Source organism: Stenella coeruleoalba (genome assembly GCF_951394435.1).
Source record: "Stenella coeruleoalba genome assembly, chromosome: 9".
Classification (NCBI taxonomy): Eukaryota; Metazoa; Chordata; class Mammalia; order Artiodactyla; family Delphinidae; genus Stenella; species Stenella coeruleoalba.
Genome location: NC_137155.1, coordinates 9,848,870 through 9,870,001, shown reverse-complemented (window position 1 = coordinate 9,870,001; position 21,132 = coordinate 9,848,870). Strand labels below are relative to the sequence as shown.

Here is a 21,132-nt window from a genome sequence, read left to right as displayed (position 1 = left end):
AATGCTTCAAAAATACTATGAAATATTTATGATAATTTCATGGATATCCCATTTTATTCTATCATATGAAGGTGATAATCCTAAAAACAGAAATGGATTCTGCAGGATCAGGAGAAGTACTATAAAGCTACTAATTTCTTTGTCATCCCTATGTCTATAAGTTGACCGTGGTTGTGAAAATTTTTTACTGCTACCACGATTGTCATGCAGTGAGAAAATTAAGAAAAAGTGATATATGATTTGTTGGCAGGCTTTATGCAGAATCTCAATCTTTTTCTCTTCTAATACATGACCATGTGTGCTTAACAGTAAGTGCATTTGTGTGGCCAGCCCACGAGCTGGACCTTCCAGAACAGTTCTAATGTTACATCTGTGGCACCATCCGTCTGTGTGTCAAACCATGTGTCCCAAATTTGGGTTCAGAAAATTTCTCAGTTCCCACAAATGTTTTCCCAGTCAAGATGAAACACTTTCACATGAAAGTAGTTAGAACTTTACATAACAAATGTGGTGCTTTATTATTATTATGTACTTCAGTGTTCATTCTTAAAACTACTGCAATACTATATCGTCAAAATCTGGGATGGATGTTCCAGCTATCGTAAAGTCCAAAAGAGAAAGTGTTATTTTCTTGTTAGTGACATGTAGTCCCTTTGTTCTAGTGGGAAAAAAGGTGCCTAGAGGTAATATTTAGAGTAAATATTGTTCCATTAACCTACTTCCTGAAGCTTCCAAGTTACCTAAGGAAATGTCTATAACGATTTTGTTCAAAGTCTTTGTTTTAGTCAATAGCAGGAGAAGTCCTTGTTCTTGGGTTGATTTTGCTTATATTGACAAGAGAAATGTCACGTAATACTCAGGCCGAGCTTTCTCTTCCATCCTGCCACCTTCAAGGAATGTCAATAAACACTTTGGTATGGCATTGTGTGTGCTCCTTATTGCAAAGAGAAGGCTAGGGTCATGCATAACAGTTTGCATCACGCTCATGACGGGTGTACGCAATGAAACAACACAGAAGACTACCAGCTGCTACGGTAAGTACTCCCCGGGAAGATTATTTATCAAAAAAGCATAAGTAATGTGCTCACAGATCCACAAATAAAGGGACAGCTTTTGTAGCAAGTTCCTGGTGTATGCCTATGAGAACGGCACACAAACTATGGGATTTTGTGAGTGTGCTTTATATCAAGTCAGGCATACACTGGCTTGTTGAATTCCTCCCTGTTTGAGATGCTTCTGCAAGGGCTTCAGGCCACAGCCTGACACACTCTAGGCAAAAGTGTTGAGTCCAATGGCACATACTGTGATTGCCAATACCACAGTGATATTCTCTCCTTATTACCTCCTTCCAAGTCTCAAAAAGAAAACCATGTGGCTCTCACTGGGTGGTCAGAAGCTGATTTATTCTTTGAGGAAAAATATTTTATTATTAGAAAAGAAGTATGTGTAGAATTGAGAGAAGGAAAAACCTGAGAAGTCTCACTATTGCATTTTTATACCCATGTTGGGTTTATGTGAGACTCATTCAAACTGAAAATAATTTTTCTCTTAGATATGAGAAAAAAAATTATCTTAGACCATAATTGACAAAGAGGAATAGATGATATTATCTTGTGTTTTAATCTGATCATTCTGAAATCAAAATTAAATTTCAGATCTCCTGATTTCTATGGCCATACTTTTCCAATACACCGTGCTGACCACTCATTAATTATATACTGTAAAAAAAAATTGACATGTATAGCTTATATTCAAGATGTGATTTAAATATGTTTATAGAGGATTATTCTCTAGCAGAATAAATGAAGGGAGTTATGGAAAGTCAGGCGAACCTTTATCAGTGCCGCAGGAATCATCACGTTTGTAGCTGGGAACAGGCCCTTAGATACTTTTGTCTGACTAGTTTATCTTGGAAACAAGGAATCTGAGACCAGGAGAGGTAATTTGCTCAAGCCACTAAGCTTTATCTTGGGGACAGAAGGTATGCCCTGTCACAGAATATCCCTTGGTGTCCTGGGCCTCTGGACCTGGCATAACTATTAGGAAATTTGCCAGGAGGGTAGAAGAAATGGAACCAAGATCCACCGGGGGTACCATAGAGGAGGCCAGGAACCCACAGCCAGTGTGTATTCACCCTCTGTATGAGTTTGCTGTATAACAAAGTATAGTATAACAAAGGACTACAAAGGGAGTGGCTTAAACACAGCTAGAAGTCCAAGATCAAGGTGATGGTGGGGTTAGTTCCTTCTGAGGCCGAGAGAGAGAATTTGTTCCCTCCCTCTCTTCCAGATTCCAGTGGTTTGCTGGCAGTCTTTGGCGTCCCTTGGCTTGGAGATCTCTGCTTTCATCCTCGGGTAATGTTCTTGCCTTCTGTGTGTTTGTGTGTGTCTGTGTTCAAATGTCCCCTTTATATAAGGACACCAGTCATATTGCCTTAGAACCCACCCTGTGATCTCATTTTGTAACTTGATTACCTTTATAAAGACCCTAACTCCAAACAAGGTCACATTCTGAGGTACCGGAAGTTAGGGCTCCAACCAGCTTCTTTGGAGGATACAATTCAATCCATGCCATCCTCCTTCCGGCCACACTGATCAGTGTCATCAGCCCCAACAGTAATAGTAATAATAATAAAAGCTATCCTATTTAGAACCACACGATTCACCACAAATTTACCGAAGGCTTTTTAATTGCAATAATAATCATCATGGAAGGAATAAAATTGTTACCTATAAGTTACTGCTATTTAAAATAGTTTAATATAATCAACTATATTTCAATAAAGAAATTTTTAAAATAAAAATAAATGACTAAGTTCTATTATATTAGTCCCTTCCCAGCTAAATTCTTATTGTTTTTACTTTTCTCAAAAGTAAACATTAGAACATTTTTATGATCATTTTGCAGTATTTAAATAAATTAGAAATACCTTATCTATGATAAAAAATAAAATAGATTAATATAGTAAATCAATAATTAATATTACAGGAAATTCCCTGGTGGTCCAGTGGTTAGGACTTTGTACTTTCACTGCTGATGACCTGGGTTCAATCCCTGGTCGGGGAACTAAGATCCTTCAAGCCTCACAACATGGACAAAAAATAAATAAATTAAAAAAATAAAAGATCCACTTTTTAAAAAAAACTAAAATTATAGTATCTGTTTAATCAATGGATCAATGAAGATGACTGGGACCACAGTAAATTTTTCACTACTTAAAAAAAAGAACTGGAGCTTTTCATGTATTGGGTTGGCCAAAAGGTTCATTCCGTTTTTTCCGTAAGATGGCTCTAGTAGTACTTAGCTGTCTTTAACTTCATTCGAAACCATGTTGTTAGATTGTATGTGACAGCCATCATATCAGCGTGCATTTCAAAAAAGACATCAAAATCGGTGAATTTTTGTGTAGCCATTTTAATCTTGAAGATGGAAGCAACATTTTTGGCATATTATGCTTTATTATTTCAAGAGAGGTAAAAACACAACTGAAACACACAAAAAGATTTATGCAACGTATGGAGAAGGTGCTGTGACTGATCGAACATGTCAAAAGTGGTTTGCGAAGTTTCATGCTGGAGATTTCTTGCTGGAGATGATGCTCCACGGTCGGGTAGACCAGTTGAAGTTGATAGCGATCAAACTGAGACATTAATTGAGAACAATCAACGTTATACCACGCGGGAGATAGCCGACGTACTCAAAATATCCAAATCAAGCATTGAAAATCATTTACACCAGCTTGGGTACGTTCATCGTTTTAATGTTTGGGTTCCACCTAAGTGAGAAAAACCTTCTTGACCGTATTTCCACACACGATTCTCTACTTAAACATAATGAAAACGTTCCATTTTTAAAACAAATTGTGACGGGCGATGAAAAGTGGATACTGTACAACAGTGTGGAATGGAAGAGATCGTGGTGCCAGTGAAATGAACCACCACCAACCACACCAAAGGCCAGTCTTCATCCAAAGAAGGTGATGTTGTGTATGTGGTGGGATTGGAAGGGAGTCCTCTATTATGAGCTCCTTCCGGAAAACCAAACTATTAATTCCAACAAGCACCGCTCCCAGTTAGACCAACTGAAAGCAGCACTTGACGAAAAACGTCCAGAATTAGCCAACAGAAAATGCCTAACCTTCCATCAGGATAACGCAAGACTGCATGTTTCTCTGATGACCAGGCAAAAACTGTTACAGCTTGGCTGGGGAGTTCTGATTCATCCACCGTATTGACCAGACATTAGAACTTCGGATTTCCATTTATTTCGGTCTTCACAAAATTCTCTTAATGGAAAAAATTTCAATTCTCTGGAAGACTGTAAAAGGCAGCTGGAACAGTTCTTTGCTCAAAAAGATTAAAAGTTTTGGGAAGACGGAACTATGAAGTTGCCTGAAAAAATGGCAGAAGGTAGTGGAACAAAAGGGTGAATACGTTGTTCAATAAAGTTCTTGGTGAAAATGAAAAATGTGTCTTTTATTTTTACTTAAAAACTGAAGGCACTTTTTGGCCAACCCAGTATTGCCTTAGCTACATTTATATCCCCATCTAAAGCTGAAAAAAAAAAACAAACAAAACCCTGAAACATAGAGAAGTTAATTTACCCAAAGTAAATGTATGGCCAAGATTTGAACAAGGAGCTTGGCTCCAGGGTCCAAGCACTCAACCACCACTACCCACCACCTTCATTCCTTTAAGCATTTTTTGAATACTTATTACATGCTGGGTCCTGTGCTTAGGAGTCTTTGCCCTCAGGGAGTCCATCGTCCAGCAAATAACACTGCATTCTTCCCCTTCATTTGAGATTTGGCCCCTGTTTTTAATATGCATAGTCCCTCTCCCATTCCCCACCCCAGCCCCAGAGTAAGATGTGATGTCCTTGTAAAATAATAATAATAAATAAGCAAAATGCTGTGGGGAAAGGGAACAGAAGCCATTGGCTCCGCTGGAGAGGAAAGTCAGACAGAAATGTGTTTATAATGGCGGCAGGATTTGAGCATGTATAAAATTGGGGAAAATAATTTAGGTTTATCACCGAGAGGGAAACATGTTCTTCCTGAAACGGTAAGCAGAGAAGGGCCTAGAAGTGAGTAAATCAGCCTTAAAACCTTCGCATCTTGAAGAGCTGGGAGAACATAGATATTTTTTTAATGTCTGGGAACTCTGAGTGAGTTAGTGTTAAAACGTGTTTCATTAGCCATCTCCTATATGCCCAAGAACTTGTATTTCTTTTCCATTTAATTTTCATTTTATTCCAAGGAGTGTACGTTATAGAGTTTTCTTTTTGCCTTTATAGTTACATAATTCCTATTACTTTTTTTAATTGAAGTATACTTGATTTACAATGTTGTGTTACCTATTATTTTTTAAATGTAATAAAAAATTGGGTCACGACTTTTATCCAAACTTTTATATTTGCCCATAAAAAGAGATTCTCTTCTTTCAAGCTTATTCCTTTGGTGGAAAAAATTAAATAACAGTGGGGACTATCTCTTTTCTAAGATTATAGTAGATCATAAAATGGAATTCATCACCCCTGCCTATAGCCACACCCTTTTCCACACTCCTAACTCTGCTGTCACCTCCTACTGGGATCTCAGCATTCTGACCTACCTGCTTTGGCCAACATACTGCAAGCAGACGCTTCTAAAGTATTTGCACAATTGAGCTTGACTTCTCTCTCTTGCTGCTCTCCTGTCGTGAGGAGTGCATGCCCAGTGTAAGAGGAGGATGAGAAACAGGGGGAGCCCAGCTGAGACCAGGCTAGATCAACCAACAGCCAGTTGACCCCCAGGTATTAGGGCAAACTCAGCCACGATCATGAAAGCCACCCAGCCAAACTCCAGCTGAGACATGGTTACATGCCAGTGATAGTTTATGATTGTTGTACATTGTTATGGTGGCAATAGATAACTGATTCGAAGACCATTAGGCATCCTTTCCTTTCTGGGATAACTTTTGAAACCAAGCATTGAAAGTTTGGCTTAACCTTACTATGCATGGTGGCCACTGTTTAATTTAAATTAATAATGATGCTGACGCGAGAAGAGAAATTGGCGTATTTATATGAGCTCATCGACAAAAAATTATAAAATACGTGAGGAACTGCCAGATAGAATGAACAAGGGGAAACTGAAATACTACTGCAATCTAAAAGAGGCATAAAGTAAGTACTTCGAAGTGTTCAGACAGAGAAGAAATAAAATATGTAAATCAGGGATGGCAGATTATAAACTTTGAAAAAGCAGGTATGAAAAGAACAATACTGTGTCTTTGCTTTTTTGTTTGTTTGTGTGTCTTTTGCTGGAACAAGCCACTTGAACTCTTTAAGTATTTAACATATGAAAAAGTGTAGCAGCTCATGGTACTTGAAAGATATAGCTTCTAAAATAAGTGAATCTATATTTTTCATATATTTGTTTATAAAATGTAGTTTTGTCATAATTATATGGTACAAACAAATATTGCTCAGTTGATATTTATTTTGTAGATTAAACTATTAGGTTGAGATAAGAACGCGGAACTTCTACCCTGAGAACGCTGAGCCCCAGCTTCCAAAACGTTGATGTGTAGGTGCTTAATCAATGTCATTCAAATTTGTTTTTGTTATAAGAAGTATAGTTTGTTTCCTTGGTATAGAAACACACGTAAATATGATTTGGTTTGTTAATTATTGTTATTAATTTGTTTTGGTCAATTTTATAAATAATTTATAAATCAAAATTCTTTGAATTTGTAATTCAGTAAGCTTCATTTATTTTGAGGCTATGTATTATGTGTATATAAGTTAATGATGGTTGGGTCTCCTTGGTGACTTGTTTATTTTACAAATATGTAGTGACTGTCTTACCCCCCAACAATATTAACCTAAAATTCTTTTGTCTTCATTTTTAAGAGTTATTAAGGATTTTATGGGTATCCACATCCTACCTATTGTGTAGATACCCATAAAAACCTTTACCCAACAAGCAGAAAATATGCATCCTTTCCAAGCACAAAAGCATTTCCTAAATAAATGAATAAGACTATAGACAATGTCTCAATAAATGCTGAAGAAGCCATAGTCCCACATTCTCTGACCACAATGCAACATAATTAGAAGTGAAGAGTTTTAAAAATTATTTACCACAGGATTATAAGAAAACACTAGATACTCACGACTCATGAATATTGCTAAAACATCTCTTAGACTTTATATCCAACGGGCCCATGAACATCTCTATTCACTGGGCTGAAAAACAGATCAAACTTGTATCAGTTAAGGTTTTGATCAGGGAAGTAGAGTCACTCTGAATGATACAGAATAAGGACTTTATAATAGGGCCGGACCTTGCACAGCTGTGGGGCTGGTGAATAAATCTATTGAAGCTTTTGCAGACAATGGTTGGTCTGAATCAGGAAGAGAAGCCAGATCTGCAGCAGGGGAGAACCAGGACAAAGGAAGCTCACAAGGATGAACTGAAACCCATGAGAACAAACTAGAAGCTGCCTCAAGAATGGTGGTGACCTGTTGAAAGTGATGGCTACTTTCATGATGGAGCTACCCACATACCTGACCCAGGATTCAGAGAAACTGCAAAAAGAGATCCTTCTCTCAAGCTCTTCATCTCATCCACCAGCAATGCTTGCTGGACCTACCTGGAAATAATTTCCATTGCTTTTCACCAATTCCATTGCCACCTCCCTTAGTCCAACCCACAGTGATTTCTCATCTGTATTATTGTCACAGTCTCCTAGCTGGCCTTCCTGGATCCAATTCACCACCCTACAGTCTATCCTCCACACTGTAGCGAGAATAATCTGTATAAAACGTGTTAAATCACAACACTCCCCAGATCAAGCCCTCCGATGGTTTCCCATCCGTGTATAAATCCCTACCTGACATGCCTCTGGCTACTTTGCTTATCGCTGACCTCTCTCTCCCAGCCACACACCCAAACACCCTAGAGCCTTTGCAGTCATGATTTGCTCTGCTTGGAATTCTCTTTCCCTGTGTGTCTGCGAGGTTCTCTCCCTCTCTCCATTTAGGTCGCTCTCCATCTTTCACCTTCCCAGAGAGGCTTTTTCTGTTCAACAAATCTGAAGTAGAGTTTCCAGACCCTCCCAATCTCATTTTCTTGTTTCATGTTTTTTTATACTACGTATCTCTACCTGACGTATCTCTATTTGTTTATTGTGTCTCCTCCATAAGAATGTAAATTCCAGAGAAGCAGGGATGTTGTTTTGTTTACCCTTATAACACCAAGGCCTAAAACAGCTCTGGCTAAATACCAATGTCATGAATTAATTTAGTTAATTAATCAAATTTAATTAATCACTGGATATTTCTTGAATAAATGAATGAATTTCCTACAGGGTATAAAAAATTAATAAGAGTTTCCGGTTCCTCATGTAAGGAGCTTGTAAGTCATCACTTCGTCCTAACAACTCATAAAAAGCAGAAACAGACTGAAAGCTCAACTCTTCTTGGCTCCATAAGACAGGGGAAGACACAGGGCCAACCGGGGCCCGCAAGACTGGAGAGACAGACGGACACATACAGGGAGTCTTGGCTTATCGGAGCAGAGACCCTCAGAAATTGCCACAGGAGCCAGTGCTGGAGGAGGAAACGCTGAACTGTCATCGAGCAATTGCTGGAAACTCAATGTGAACAAATCTGAGAGTTAAAAACTCCAGGAGGACCCCACAATCATAGGGAGGTCTCCACAATCTTGTGAGACTTATTTCCAGTTCAACCAGCTTCCCACAGCAAATATCAGAGAAAAATACCCTCAAGCTTCTGGCAGGGAGAGGGGAAAAGGAACCATTCCCAAACATGCCAGAGCACTTCGTTCTCCTTAACAAGGCCAGCCTAGAGGGGAAACTAGTTAAACAGACCCTAACCCGCTGGGGTCTTTCCAGAGCCTAACTGACTTCAGAAAAGGGAAATACCAAACTCCAGCTTACTCTAGTCATACTCTCCCACCTAAGGAGGGAGAAAAAAACTGAGCAACACTTGTGAAGTTCACAGTCCAGAGGCACAGGCTCACTAAAAGACTGAGACCTGATCATGGGACTGTAGAATGCTTCCCCTTGCCCCACACCTCACCACCACGTGACTAAAGGCCCATTTACAGCACTTCTTTTTACACCACCTCATGTCTAGTTATCAAGAAAAAAATTACTAGACATACTAGAAGAAAAAAAACCCAAAAACGCTATTTGAAGAGACAAAGCAAGCATTAGAACCAGACATGGCAAGGGCGTTGGAATTACCAGACTGGGAAGTTAAAACTACTATGGTTACTATGCTAAGGGTCTAATGGATAAAGTAGACAACAGACAAGAACAGATGAGCAATGTAAGCAGAGAGACGAAAATCCTAAGACAGAACGAAGAAGAAATGCTAGAGATCAAACACAATGTAACAGAAATGAAGAATGCCTTTTATGGGCTGATTAATAGACTAGACGTGCTGAGGAAAGAATCTCTGAAATTGAGGATATCTCCATAGTAACCCCCTAAACTGAAAAGCAGAGAGAACAAAGACCAGAAAAAGCTAAACAATATCCAGGGTCTGTGGGACAACTAAAAAAGATGTCACGTGTGTAATGGCAACACCAGAAGGAGAAGGGAAAAAGGAATAGAAGACATATTTGAAACAGTGATGACTATAAAGTTTCCCCCAATTTCATATCAGACCAAACCACAGATCCAAGGAGTTCAGAGAACCAAAGCAGGATAAATGCAAATAAATAAATAAATTACACTTAGGCATATCATTTTGAAATTACAGAAAACCAAAGATAAAAGATCCTGGAAGTAGCCAGAAGGAAAAAACACCTTAACTATAGAGGAACAATAATAAGAATTACATCCAATTTCTCCTCAGAAATTAAGAGTAGAGTGAAATGTTTGCAGTGGTGACAGAAAAAACTCCACCAACGTAGAATTCTGTACCCTGCAAATTATCCTTCAAAAGTGAAGGAGAAGGGCTTCCGTGGTGGCACAGTGGTTAAGAATCCACCTGCCAATGCAGGGCACACGGTTTCGAGCCCTGGTCCGGGAAGATCCCACATGCCGCGGAGCAACTAAGCTCGTGTGCCACAACTACTGAGCCTGTGTTCTAGAGTCTGCGAGCCACAACTACTGAGCCCGCATGCTGCAACTACTGAAGCCCGTGTGCCCTAGAGCCCATGCTCCGCAACAGGAGAAGCCACCGCAATGAGAAGGCCATGCACCGCAACAAAGAGTAGCCCCCACTCACCACAACTAGAGAAAGCCTGCACGCAGCAGCGAAGACCCAACACAGCCAAAAATAAGTAAATAAAATAAATTTTTTTTAAAAAGTAAAGGAGGAAAAAAATTCTCAGACAAACAAAAACTGAGGGAATTTGTTGCCAGTAGACTGTCTTGAACGAAATGTTAAAAGAAAGGCTTTAGGGCTTCCCTGATGGCGCAGTGGTTAAGAATCCACCTGCCAATTCAGGAGACATGGATTCGAGCCCTGGTCCGGGAAGATCCCACATGCCGCGGAGCAACTAAGCCCGTGCGCCACAACTACTGAGCCCATGTGCCACAACTATTGAAGCCACGTGCCTAGAGCCCGTGCTCTGCAACAAGAGAAGCCACCGCAATGAGAAGCCCACGCACCACAAAGAAGAGTAGCCCCCACTTGCCACAACCAGAGAAAGCCCGTGTGCAGCAACGAAGAACAAACACAGCCAAAAATAAATAAATAAATCTAAAAAACAAAAAGGCTTTAGAGGAAAGGAAAATAATATAGGTCAGGAACTCAGAACTGTATAAAGAAAGGACAAGCATTGAAGGACAAATAAGTGAAGGTTAAAGTCAAGTCCACAGAGGAACAGGGCCGCTTCTGGTCCACAGCTGGGACCATGGTCAGCAGGCCTGCCAGTGGTGCACAAGCCTGTCTTCTCAAGGTGGCCCTCCTCAGTCCTTGGTTCCACTGAGGTTTCACAACCTCCTTCCTGGATCTCAGGAAATGTGGGCTGGGAACCTCGCACTCCACCATATTGCTAATGTCACCAATGCCACACTGTCTTGATTGCTATAGCTTTATAGTTCGTCTTGAAGTTTGGTAGTGTCAGTGCTCTGACTTTCTTCTTTTCCTTCAATATTGCGTTAGCTATTCTGAGTCTGTTGCATCTCCATATGAACTTTAGAATCAGCTTGTCAGTATCCACAAGATACTTCATTGGGATTTCGATTGGGATTGTGTTTAATCTACAGATCAAGATGGTGGTATTTTGGGGCCTCAAGAAAGTACAGGTAAATTTTTAAAAACAGTACCTAGAATACATTAGGGAATTTATAAATGTTATTTCTGGCTGAACCGCCTTATCTTGCATAGGAAACAGAATTTAGGAATTAAAGCATTCCTATGTCAGGCCAGTAAAGGCCAGTCCAATACAAAATAATTACTTCTGTGTTTCCAGAGTCTTCGCAGAATATAAAAGGCTGACCTTTACTCTCATTTCCCAAGAGGAGATCACCAGAAATGATTCTGTGAGCGTGCCCATTAATCTTGTTTTCTACTCTGTATCTTCAGACCTCAGAACTGTAAATCATAGAAACTAAACCTAGAGTCCACTATAAGATTGATTTTTCTCCCCTTTTATTTTCTAGAGCTCATGTGGTTATTTCCTCGAGGCATCTTCTTCATGAGTGTTTAAATGAGAAGTTAGGAGACGGGATTCTAGGCTCCTGTGCTGCTGATGCTTCCTTAGATGTGTAGGTTCTTTTGATGATGCTGTTTTCTCGTGCTCAAAGATTTCCATCACTCTGTTATGTATTTCGCATAATAATAATTCAAAACTCCAAACATTACAGTCGATGAAATACCAATTATATTACATTTTCAACCAATCTGAAGTGGATCCACATTTTCTCTCTTGAGCTGATATGCTCCTTTTAGAGTTTGCACTGTAAAACACAGAATTGCAGAGAATTTCATTCAATTCATGAAAATATTTGTTATGCTTTTCATTAGCTCGTCTACATTTATTAAGATATTTAATTTTCTTGGGCTTCCCTGGTGGCGCAGTGGTTGAGGGTCCACCTGCCAATGCAGGGGACACGGGCTTGTGCCCCGGTCCGGGAGGATCCCACATGCCGCGGAGCGGCTGGGCCCGTGAGCCGTGGCCGCTGAGCCTGCGCGTCCGGAGCCTGTGCTCCGCAACGGGAGAGGCCACAACAGTGAGAGGCCCGCGTACCGAAAAAAAAAAAAAAAAAAGATATTTAGTTTTCTTAATCGATAAACACCTCAGAAGTCATATAGAAAATTTTAACCTGGGAACGGAGTTGCCCATTTATCAATATTTCAAAGTGTGTTAGCTGATCATTTCATTAGATTCCACAACATTCACCGAACAGCTGTTGAATGACATGCTGTAGCTGCTTCACTTGTGTTCTCTCAGATCCATGTGCTTTCAAATCTGAACCCTCACATGTGTGTAAATTTGTATTTAGTTTCACGATAAATCTCCCCAAAGTTATCTTTTATAACTCTGGTAGAACAATTGTCATTCTCTCACATGTCAACCTGATTTAGAAAGGCTAGATGGCAAAGGAAAAGAGAGAAGAGATGACCCTAGTGAGTTGCCCCTTCCTAAGCTAAATTATGAAAAATGGTCAGTGAAAGGTTAGAGTCCAGTCTTACATTTGACCTAAATGCTAACTTTGGCACCCAAAGGAGAAGTACAAATCCATCTTCTTTAACAGCAGAAGTCAAAGGAAATTATGTTGTTTATCTGAAATGCTGATCTCAAACGCATGTTCATCCTCAGAGAGCTTAGATCTGTAACTTACACATAATTTCCCAGACAGTGCTCTGGTATTTAAAACAATCGAAGTTTGGACGTACAACAAGCTTCAATCTGAAGTAGGAGAAAGAGAATGTGATTTAATCCCCCATCAGTAGATGGAAAGATAGGATCAGCTGGGTAGGTGTGAGTTGTGTTCAAAATAGTGGCATTGACATATATACACTACCAAATGTAAAATAGATAGCTAGTGGGAAGCAGCCGCATAGCACAGGGGGGTGGGATAGAGAGGGTGGGAGGGAGAGGCAAGAGAGAGGGGATATGGGGGTATGTGTATACGTATAGCTGATTCACTTTGTTATACAGCAGCGACTAACACAACCATGTAAAGCAATTGTACTCCAACAAAGATGTTAAAAGTAAGAATAATAACCATAGTCCATGCCTGGATGGCAGGACTATGGAATGTTTATTTTAAAAACAAAGCTTAAAATTCTTTTCACTTAGTTTAGTTATAGAAGTAATATATAATCATCTAAAAACATTTGGAAATACAAAATATAAAAGAAAATTACTCAACAATAGTCACATACCTCAAAAAGAATCACTATTAGAGAGCTAATGCCATGTCACCTCTTTTCAGCGCACTTTAAAAGTATACTATACAATAGAAACAACTTCGAATCGTTCTTTTTTTATAGCTATCATTGCAAAACAAGTATAAAGCAGTGTGATTAATCCCTGTGAAACTATTGCCTAATGACCTATCAAGTAAATATATCATAATTCATTTAATTATTTCCTACAGAGAGACACTTAGAGTGTTGCATATTCAATTCAACCACATTTATTCATCAATATTTATGGAGTTTCACTTATATACACTGAGATACAGAAATAAATGGTCTCTGTCCTCTCTAACTAGGAAAATAGAGAATTATACACTTAGAACGCAGTTTGATAAAGACAAGTTCAGGTTGATATGGAAGCAGGGAGGCCAGACTCTTACCTGGTAGAATGAGGTTAGATACCCTATAGAAAGTGATATCTGAGTTCTTGGAAAAGTGCAGAAAAACACAGATTAGAACAAAAGAAGGAAATAAAAAGCACTTATGTTTTTATTCTTCCTGTCTTTCCATCCATCATCACTAGTGATGGGCATTGAATTACCTTAAAATGTTTTGCTAATTTGACTTGCAAAAATGGAACCCCATTGGTTAATTATTTTTTAATTTTTTAAACATCTTTATTGGAGTATAATTGCTTTACAATGGTGTGTTAGTTTCTGCTGTATAACAAAGTGAATCAGTTATACCTATACATATATCCCCATATCCCCTCCCTCTTGCGTCTCCCTCCCACCCTCCCTATCCCACCCCTCTAGGTGGTCACAAAGCACCGAGCTGATCTCCCTGTGTTATGTAGCTGCTTCCCACTAGCTATCTATTTTACTTTCGGTAGTATATATAAGTCCATGCCACTCTCTCACTTCGTCCCAGCTTACCCTTCCCCCTCCCCATATCCTCAAGTCCATTCCCTAGTAGGTCTGTGTCTTTATTCCTGTCTTACCCCTAGGTTCTTCATGACCTTTTTTTTTTTTTTCCCTTAGGTTCCATATATATGTGTTAGCGTACGGTATTTGTTTTTCTCTTTCTGACTTACTTCACTCTGTATGACAGACTCTAGGTCCAACCACCTCACTACAAATAGTTCAACTTCATTTCTTTTTATGGCCCCATTGGTTAATTTATAATTTCTTTGACTTCTAGCAAATTTAAACATTTGATATGAGTTTATTATATTTGTCCCTTTAAAAATTACTTTTTATTTTCTTATTGTTCTATACAGTTCCTATTTTATTTATATCTAGCCACGGCTTAATCCCTTCATTCTTCTGCATCCCTTCAGACATCTGCACAATGTTATCTGGGATTATTTTCTATCTACCTAAAAAACTCCTTTTAGAATTTCCTTTAATGTAGGTCAGCTGATGATCTTAATGTTTGTCATAAAAATGCCTGTATTTTACTTTCAATTTTGAAGAATATTTTTTACTGGGTAGTATATAATCTAGATCGGCAGCTAATTTCTTCTAGTATTTTGAAGCTATCTGAAGGTCTTTAGGCTTCCAATTTGTCTTTGAGAATAAGCTCTTGATCTTACTGTTGCTCTACTGCAGGTAATATATCTGCTTCCTGTGCCTATTTTTTTGGAAGATTTTTCTCTTTGTCTTTAATTGTCAGTAGTCTACTGTGATCTGCCTAGGTATGGTTTTCTTTGCTTGAAATCTGCTGATATCCACAATGTTTCTTGATTCTGTGAGTTGTTGTCTTTCATTAGTTTTGAAAAATCCCTGGCCACTATCCTTTACACTATTGCTTCTTTTTTTTCTCTCCCCTCTCATTCTGATGCTTCAATTACATGTGTATTAGAACATTTTAACACATACCTTACATGCTTTACAGTAAGTCCACTACACATGAACTTTCAAGTTGCAAACTTTCAAAGATGCAAACGTGCGTTCACATGTCCAATCACGTAAGTTAGTTCACCTGTTTGGCATACATTGTCATGTGCATGCATCCTCTACAAGTGGTTGTGCTTTTGTGTACTTTACTGTACAGTACTGTATAAACTACAATAGTACAGTATCTTTATTTCAAGCTCAGGATGTCCAGGAGCAAGTGTAAAAGCAACAGTGCTGTAGCTGGTACTGCTGAGATTCACGACTCAGGAAACGGCAAGGGGATTTTCTTTATTTGAGGAGGCGCTGTTAGTTTTTGAGGCACAGGACCCAAACGTAAAACGGTACACGAAGGTTGCAGCAGCCATTCAGAATGCAATCCAGTGCTACCATGTCATCTGTGATGAGAAAAAAAGAGCTACTACCCAGACATCACTGGATTGTTTTTTCAAGAGGATAGATACAATTGAATCCAGCAAGGAACCTGAACCTATGCCATCAACATCAGGCATGAGTGAAATTGCAGCTTGCCCTCCGTCTCCTATTGCTGGCGATCCTGCAGCTCTACCATCTCCCACCTCCTCTCCCTCCTCCAGTCAGTAACTCTTCTTGCCTGTTCACTTGATGTCAGTCCCTGGATGCCAGCTGTTGTACTGTACTACTGTACTTTTCAAGGTACTGTACTGTAAGATTAAAATGTTTTCTTTATGTTTTGTTTGTTTTTTATGTATTATTTGTGTGAAAAGCATTATAAACCTATTACAGTATACTACTATGTAGCCGATTGTGTTAGTTGGGTACCTAGGCTAACTTTGTTGGACTTAGGAACAAATTGGACTTACGAACCTGCTCTCGGAACTGAATTCGTTCATATGTAGGGGACTTACTATATTCTCTTTTCTGAACATTATGTCCCCTTAGCTCGTGTTTCATTTTGCATAATTTTTTACCTATTAAGTTCACTAATCAGGTTCACTAATTTTTTCTTAAGTTGTATCAAATCTGTTATTAAACCCATCCCTATTCAGTCATAGTTTTAGTTTGTGGGGTTCCCCCCCCCCAATTCTACAAAGTCCATTTTATTCTTCTTTGGAGTTCTCAGTTCTATGCTGAAATTCTCTATCTTGTCATTTAATTTCTTGAAGATATTAAACAGAATTATTCAAAAAGCTGTCTTTAAGATTCAGTATCTGGATCTCCTGCTTGCTTATTTCTGTTTTCTGCCTTTTCCTCTCAGTGTTTAAGATAATTCTTTTCGTGTGCCCCTTTTAAAAGTTTTAAAAATGCCAGACATTGGGTATGAAATGCTGTACAGATAATGTGTGGCTCTGGATGGTTGTGTTTTTCTCCAGAGGGTATTTACTATCGAGTTTTGAAGCTGTTCTTCAGTCCTTGGGAGGGCTGGTCTATTTCCTTTTTACCAATGCTCCTAGGATGTAGCACTCTGGGGTGCCAACTGCAAGTCTAGTGTGTTTACCAGCTCTTTCTCCTTAGTAGATCCTAAACTCCAATTTTTCATCTCCCCAGCCTGGTGAGATGCCTAAAGTCCTACTTATTTTCTCACCCTTTCAGTCATTGCTTTGGAATTATCAAATGCCTCATGGGAAAGTGGTGTCATTCTGGGCTGCCCTTCTTTCCAGGATCTTAGTCACCCGAGTTCTTGCTGCTTTTGAAACTCTCTGATGTTTCAAGTAGAGGACTGTTTTAAATTTTTTTCTAATATTTCTCAGTGAGAGTATTGATCACAAGTAGACTAGCTCATCATCGCAAAACTCTAAGCAGAGCAGTGACATGATCTGATTTAGATTTTAAAAAGATCACTCTGGTTCCCTTGAAAATAAACTGTGTGGAATTGGGGAGGAAGAAGGATGGAAGCAGGTAATCCAGTTAGCGAGCTATCACAATAATCCAGACAAGAGATAATGCTAATTGTGGTAATGTGGAAGAGAAGTGATCAGATTCTGGATATATTTTGAAGGTAAAGCCAAGAGGATTTACTTGTAAATTGGATGAAGGTATGAGAGAAAGAGGAGTCAGTACTGACGCCAAGGTTTTTGCCCTGAACCACCAGAAGGATGGAGCTCCATTTACCGAGGTGGGGAAACTGGGCAGGAGTGCATTTGTGAAGGATGATCAGGACCTGACTTTTGCTCGTTACGTTTGAGATGCTAATTTGGCATCTAAATGGTGATGCCAAGTGTATACTTGAATATATGAGTCCGAAGTTCAGAGAATGGTTGGAAGCTGGAGATAAAAATTTTGTAGTCATGAGCATACGAATATTATTAAAGACACAAGACCGGATGAGAGCACCTCGAAAGTTAAATATAGAGAAGACTGCACACAGTATAATAGTGCCTGTTTCATAGGGCTGGTGTGAGAGCTTAAAAATATTTATCCACCTCTTGCCTCCACGTCCTCCTCTCAACGTGGGAAGGAACCAGCTGCCCCCGGGCAGCTTCCGCGTGCTGTACAGCAGCCCTGATCTGAGTCTCATCGCCCCTCCTGACCCGCCCAAGGGAAGGGATCGTGAAGCTCTGGCTGGCAGCTCCTACGCCTTTCATTAACGGAGGGCTCAGGTTTCCAACTCTCAGATGCTCAACAGGTGCGTAACTGGCTGATGCAGTGGGTCCTCCAGCCAGAAGGGTGGTGCTGTTGGTCGCCTGCAGACTGCTCAGGCCCACCCCGAGGCCGCCCGCCAGGCTGCACCTTCTCCCCCTCGGCTGCAGAGGGCGCGCGTGAGGCACGCGGCGCTCCGGCCCCGCGGAAGCTCAGCGAGGGCCGAGGGGAGGGGCGGGGCCGAGCGTGGGGCGGGACCGGACGGCTGGGAGGCGGGGGCCGGGAGGCAGCCGCCGGCACTCCGCGCGGCGCAGGGGAGAGCGGTTGACCTCCTCAGACGTTCTCGAGGCAGCTGGAGGCGGGACCGTGACCCGCTGGCAGCTCGGAGCTAGCCGGGCGGCCGGAGCTAAAGAGCGCCCGAGCGCCATGATTCCTCTGGAGAGGCCAAGCAGCGGCGGCTCTTCCCCGGCCGCATCCCCCGGCTCGGGTCGAGTCGGCCGGGGTCTGACCACGCCGCGCCGGCTGCCGCCCCCGCCCCGCGGGCTGCTGACGGAGATCCGCACCGCGGTGTGCACCGAGCCCTTCCAGGATGCCTACAGCCTGAGCCCGGGTCGGGCGCTGGGCAGGTGAGGCGGACGAGGGCCGGGCGGGCGGGGAGCAGATAAGTGCGGGAGGCCGGCGGGGGCAGATAGCGCGCCGGAACCGGGCACAGACCTGGGTGCGGGCGGCGATTAGGGCGGCAGGGCCCCCAGGCCACCCTTGCGCGCGCCGCGTCCCCCGAGCCGGCGCGCTCCGCCGGCGTGTGCTGTACCCTGGGTAGCGGCCGTGAGAAAGTCTCCCGCGCGGGTCCCCGAGAACCTTGACCCCTTCCTCTGCTCCGGGCCTTTTCGGCCTCTGTGGTCCTTGGCTCGGTAACTTAACGAGACGGCGTGGGAACCACGCTGCGAACCTTTACCCGCGGCGGCGAGTCTGAAGCCAGAGCAGAGGTGTGAAGGCAGCTCTGGTTTTGCCCCTGGAGCTTGTGGGTTCCTGCTTCTCCCTCTGCGGCTGTGACAGAGCAGAGAGCAGAACGCCGAGCGTGACAGCTTCCTTTGCACCAGCGCTGGGCGAACTTCTGTCCGCCGCCTCCTGCCGACTTCGGTTGCGGTTTCTTGGGTTTGTGCTGCTTTCGTTCTGAAATGAGGTCCCTGCGCCTTTTAAGTTCATATCGGTTTCACTTGTAGGCTCCGGGCCCTCGTCTGACTTTCTCTGCTGAAAACCGGCCCTTGCCTTCTCTTCCCCTCCCCACTCTTGCTTTGTAGGGGTCGGGAGGGCTTAGAACTCGGTCTGTTTTTCAAATTGCACAAGGTGAAGGCTGTTTGGATCCTTTACATCTTGTACGTTGAAGAGGGGTCCAAGAGTGTGATAGGGGTTTGGGGACCGACTCCCTTTTTCCTTAAGAATAGTTTGGAGAGGTTGTCAAAAGCACAGGCTTTGGGGCCAGACCCGAGCTCAGATCCCCACTCTGCTTCCTCTGTGTGCCTTTGGACGGTGACATAGACTCCCCAGCCTCTCGTTTCGCACCCGTAAAATCAGCATAGTGACAGTGTCTCCGTCAGGGGTGTCGTGAAGATGCGGTGGCTGTAAAGCACAATTCACTGGGCCTGGCACATAGCACATGGTTGCAAAAGCGCAGCACGTTGTAATGGGGAAAGGGCCTGACAGTTATAACAGCCTTCACCTGGGGCTCTTGGAAAAAGAAGTCCTCGTAACAGTGATTACAATGTTAAAAATAAGCTGCCTTACAAATATTAAGGTAACTTTTAGAAATCGTTTTTTTGGCAAGGAAACCTACCTTAAAAGTGTCTCATTTATTCCAAATGTTACAAGGAGAAACATCTTTCTGGGACAAGATTTACTTCACTGTGCTAGGCGCTAATTAACTGCATCTGTGCACACTTTATGACAAAGGAAGAGGTAGATCGCTACTGACTCATGTAGGTATTCTAATTGGTCAAAATTCCAGACATTCTGAAGTAACCCTGATTTCTTGAAGGAAAACTAGAGCTCTCCGTTGTTTGGTTGTCTGGCTTCATTCCACAAAATGAGAACATATTACAAAACTGAAATGTCTTCAGGTGGCAAGCACTGTCTTGTAGACTTTGCAATAAATGATTTAATCTGAAAAAAAATTGATTTGCGCCCTACCAGCTGTGTGACAATTCCTCCGGGAATGTTTCAACTTTCATTTTACCCTCTCTATTATAAAATTAGCTTGCCTATAAAGTGTTTGTTTGAAGGTTGTGATGTCTTGCACATATCTCTTATATAAATTTCTTTACATAAGTAATAATTCCTGAAGCAGCAGAACAATGCAATTAGATACTTGATGTCAGAGCCTAAAACTGAAAAAGAAAACGAATGTATTTGTTTCTTTTTGGTTCTCTTTTCATCACGGAGAAGTGTAATGCAGTGTTCTAGAACCCGGACTTTGGAGTCAGACAGTGGAGTCTTGGCCCTTTACTTACTAGTTACATGTACTTGAGTAAGTTACCTAACCATTGATAGCCTCATAGAGTTGTTGAGAGAACTAAATAAATTAAAAACATCTGTAGCATAAAGGCTGTACTTAGCTTCCGGGGTGCACTCAAAAAATGCAATTCATTGTGTAGCTCAGTGAATGTAACCAAAAGGCAAAAACAGGAAAATGTGCACGACCTCAAAATACTTTTCGTCTGTTGCAAAAGTAATAAAACCTCATTCCAAAAGACAAGAGAACTGTTCAGAAGTCTCAGGAAGTAAAAGCTCTGTTTTGTGTTAGAAGCTCTCTTTGTTTAAGGTTTATAAGTTTTGCCTGTGTGTTGAAGTTTTGACATAATGAAGTGTGTTTATGTGTATTCCTTTCTGTAGTAAGATAGAAAAGTTGCATCTTTTTCCAACTGTTAACTCTGGTTGCATTTCTGATAGAACGAGTCGATCTCATGCTGATACAGAACTTAAAAATTACTCATGTTGTATTTTAACGATGTGGTATGAAAAACAAAGATCTATTCATTTTGTTCTATGGCCTTTCATTTAGTTGAGAATGTTGAAGAGGTGTGAAGAGCTAACTGTTCAAACACAGAAACTGAGTTCTTTTGGGAGTTCCCATTTTATCTTACAGAAATATAAAGCTTTCAGTGAAATGGTTGTTTGGAGAAAACATTTTAAATGGTCGATATTGATTCCATAGTAATGAAAGTATGTAATGTTGATTATTTTAAGAAATGTCACATTTCTTTCATATCTCCAGTAGAGTCCATGGCAACCTAAATATGGGTAAATATATGATGTAAAATTTGCTTTTATTGCTGGAAGCTTGACTTAT

General features: G+C 41.1%; 1 protein-coding gene across 1 annotated transcript in view; it reads left to right on the top strand.

The window, feature by feature from the left end:
- Positions 1-18,063: 18,063 nt before the first annotated feature.
- STK17A (serine/threonine kinase 17a) overlaps positions 18,064-21,132 on the top strand; it is a gene marked incomplete at its 3' end in the record, with an annotated part of 36,928 nt that continues 33,859 nt past the window's right edge. Inside the window, exon 1 of the mRNA XM_079931825.1 lies at positions 18,064-18,412. Coding sequence (XP_079787951.1) covers positions 18,213-18,412 — 200 coding nt within the window. The 5' untranslated portion in view covers positions 18,064-18,212. The remainder of the gene's footprint in view (positions 18,413-21,132) is intronic.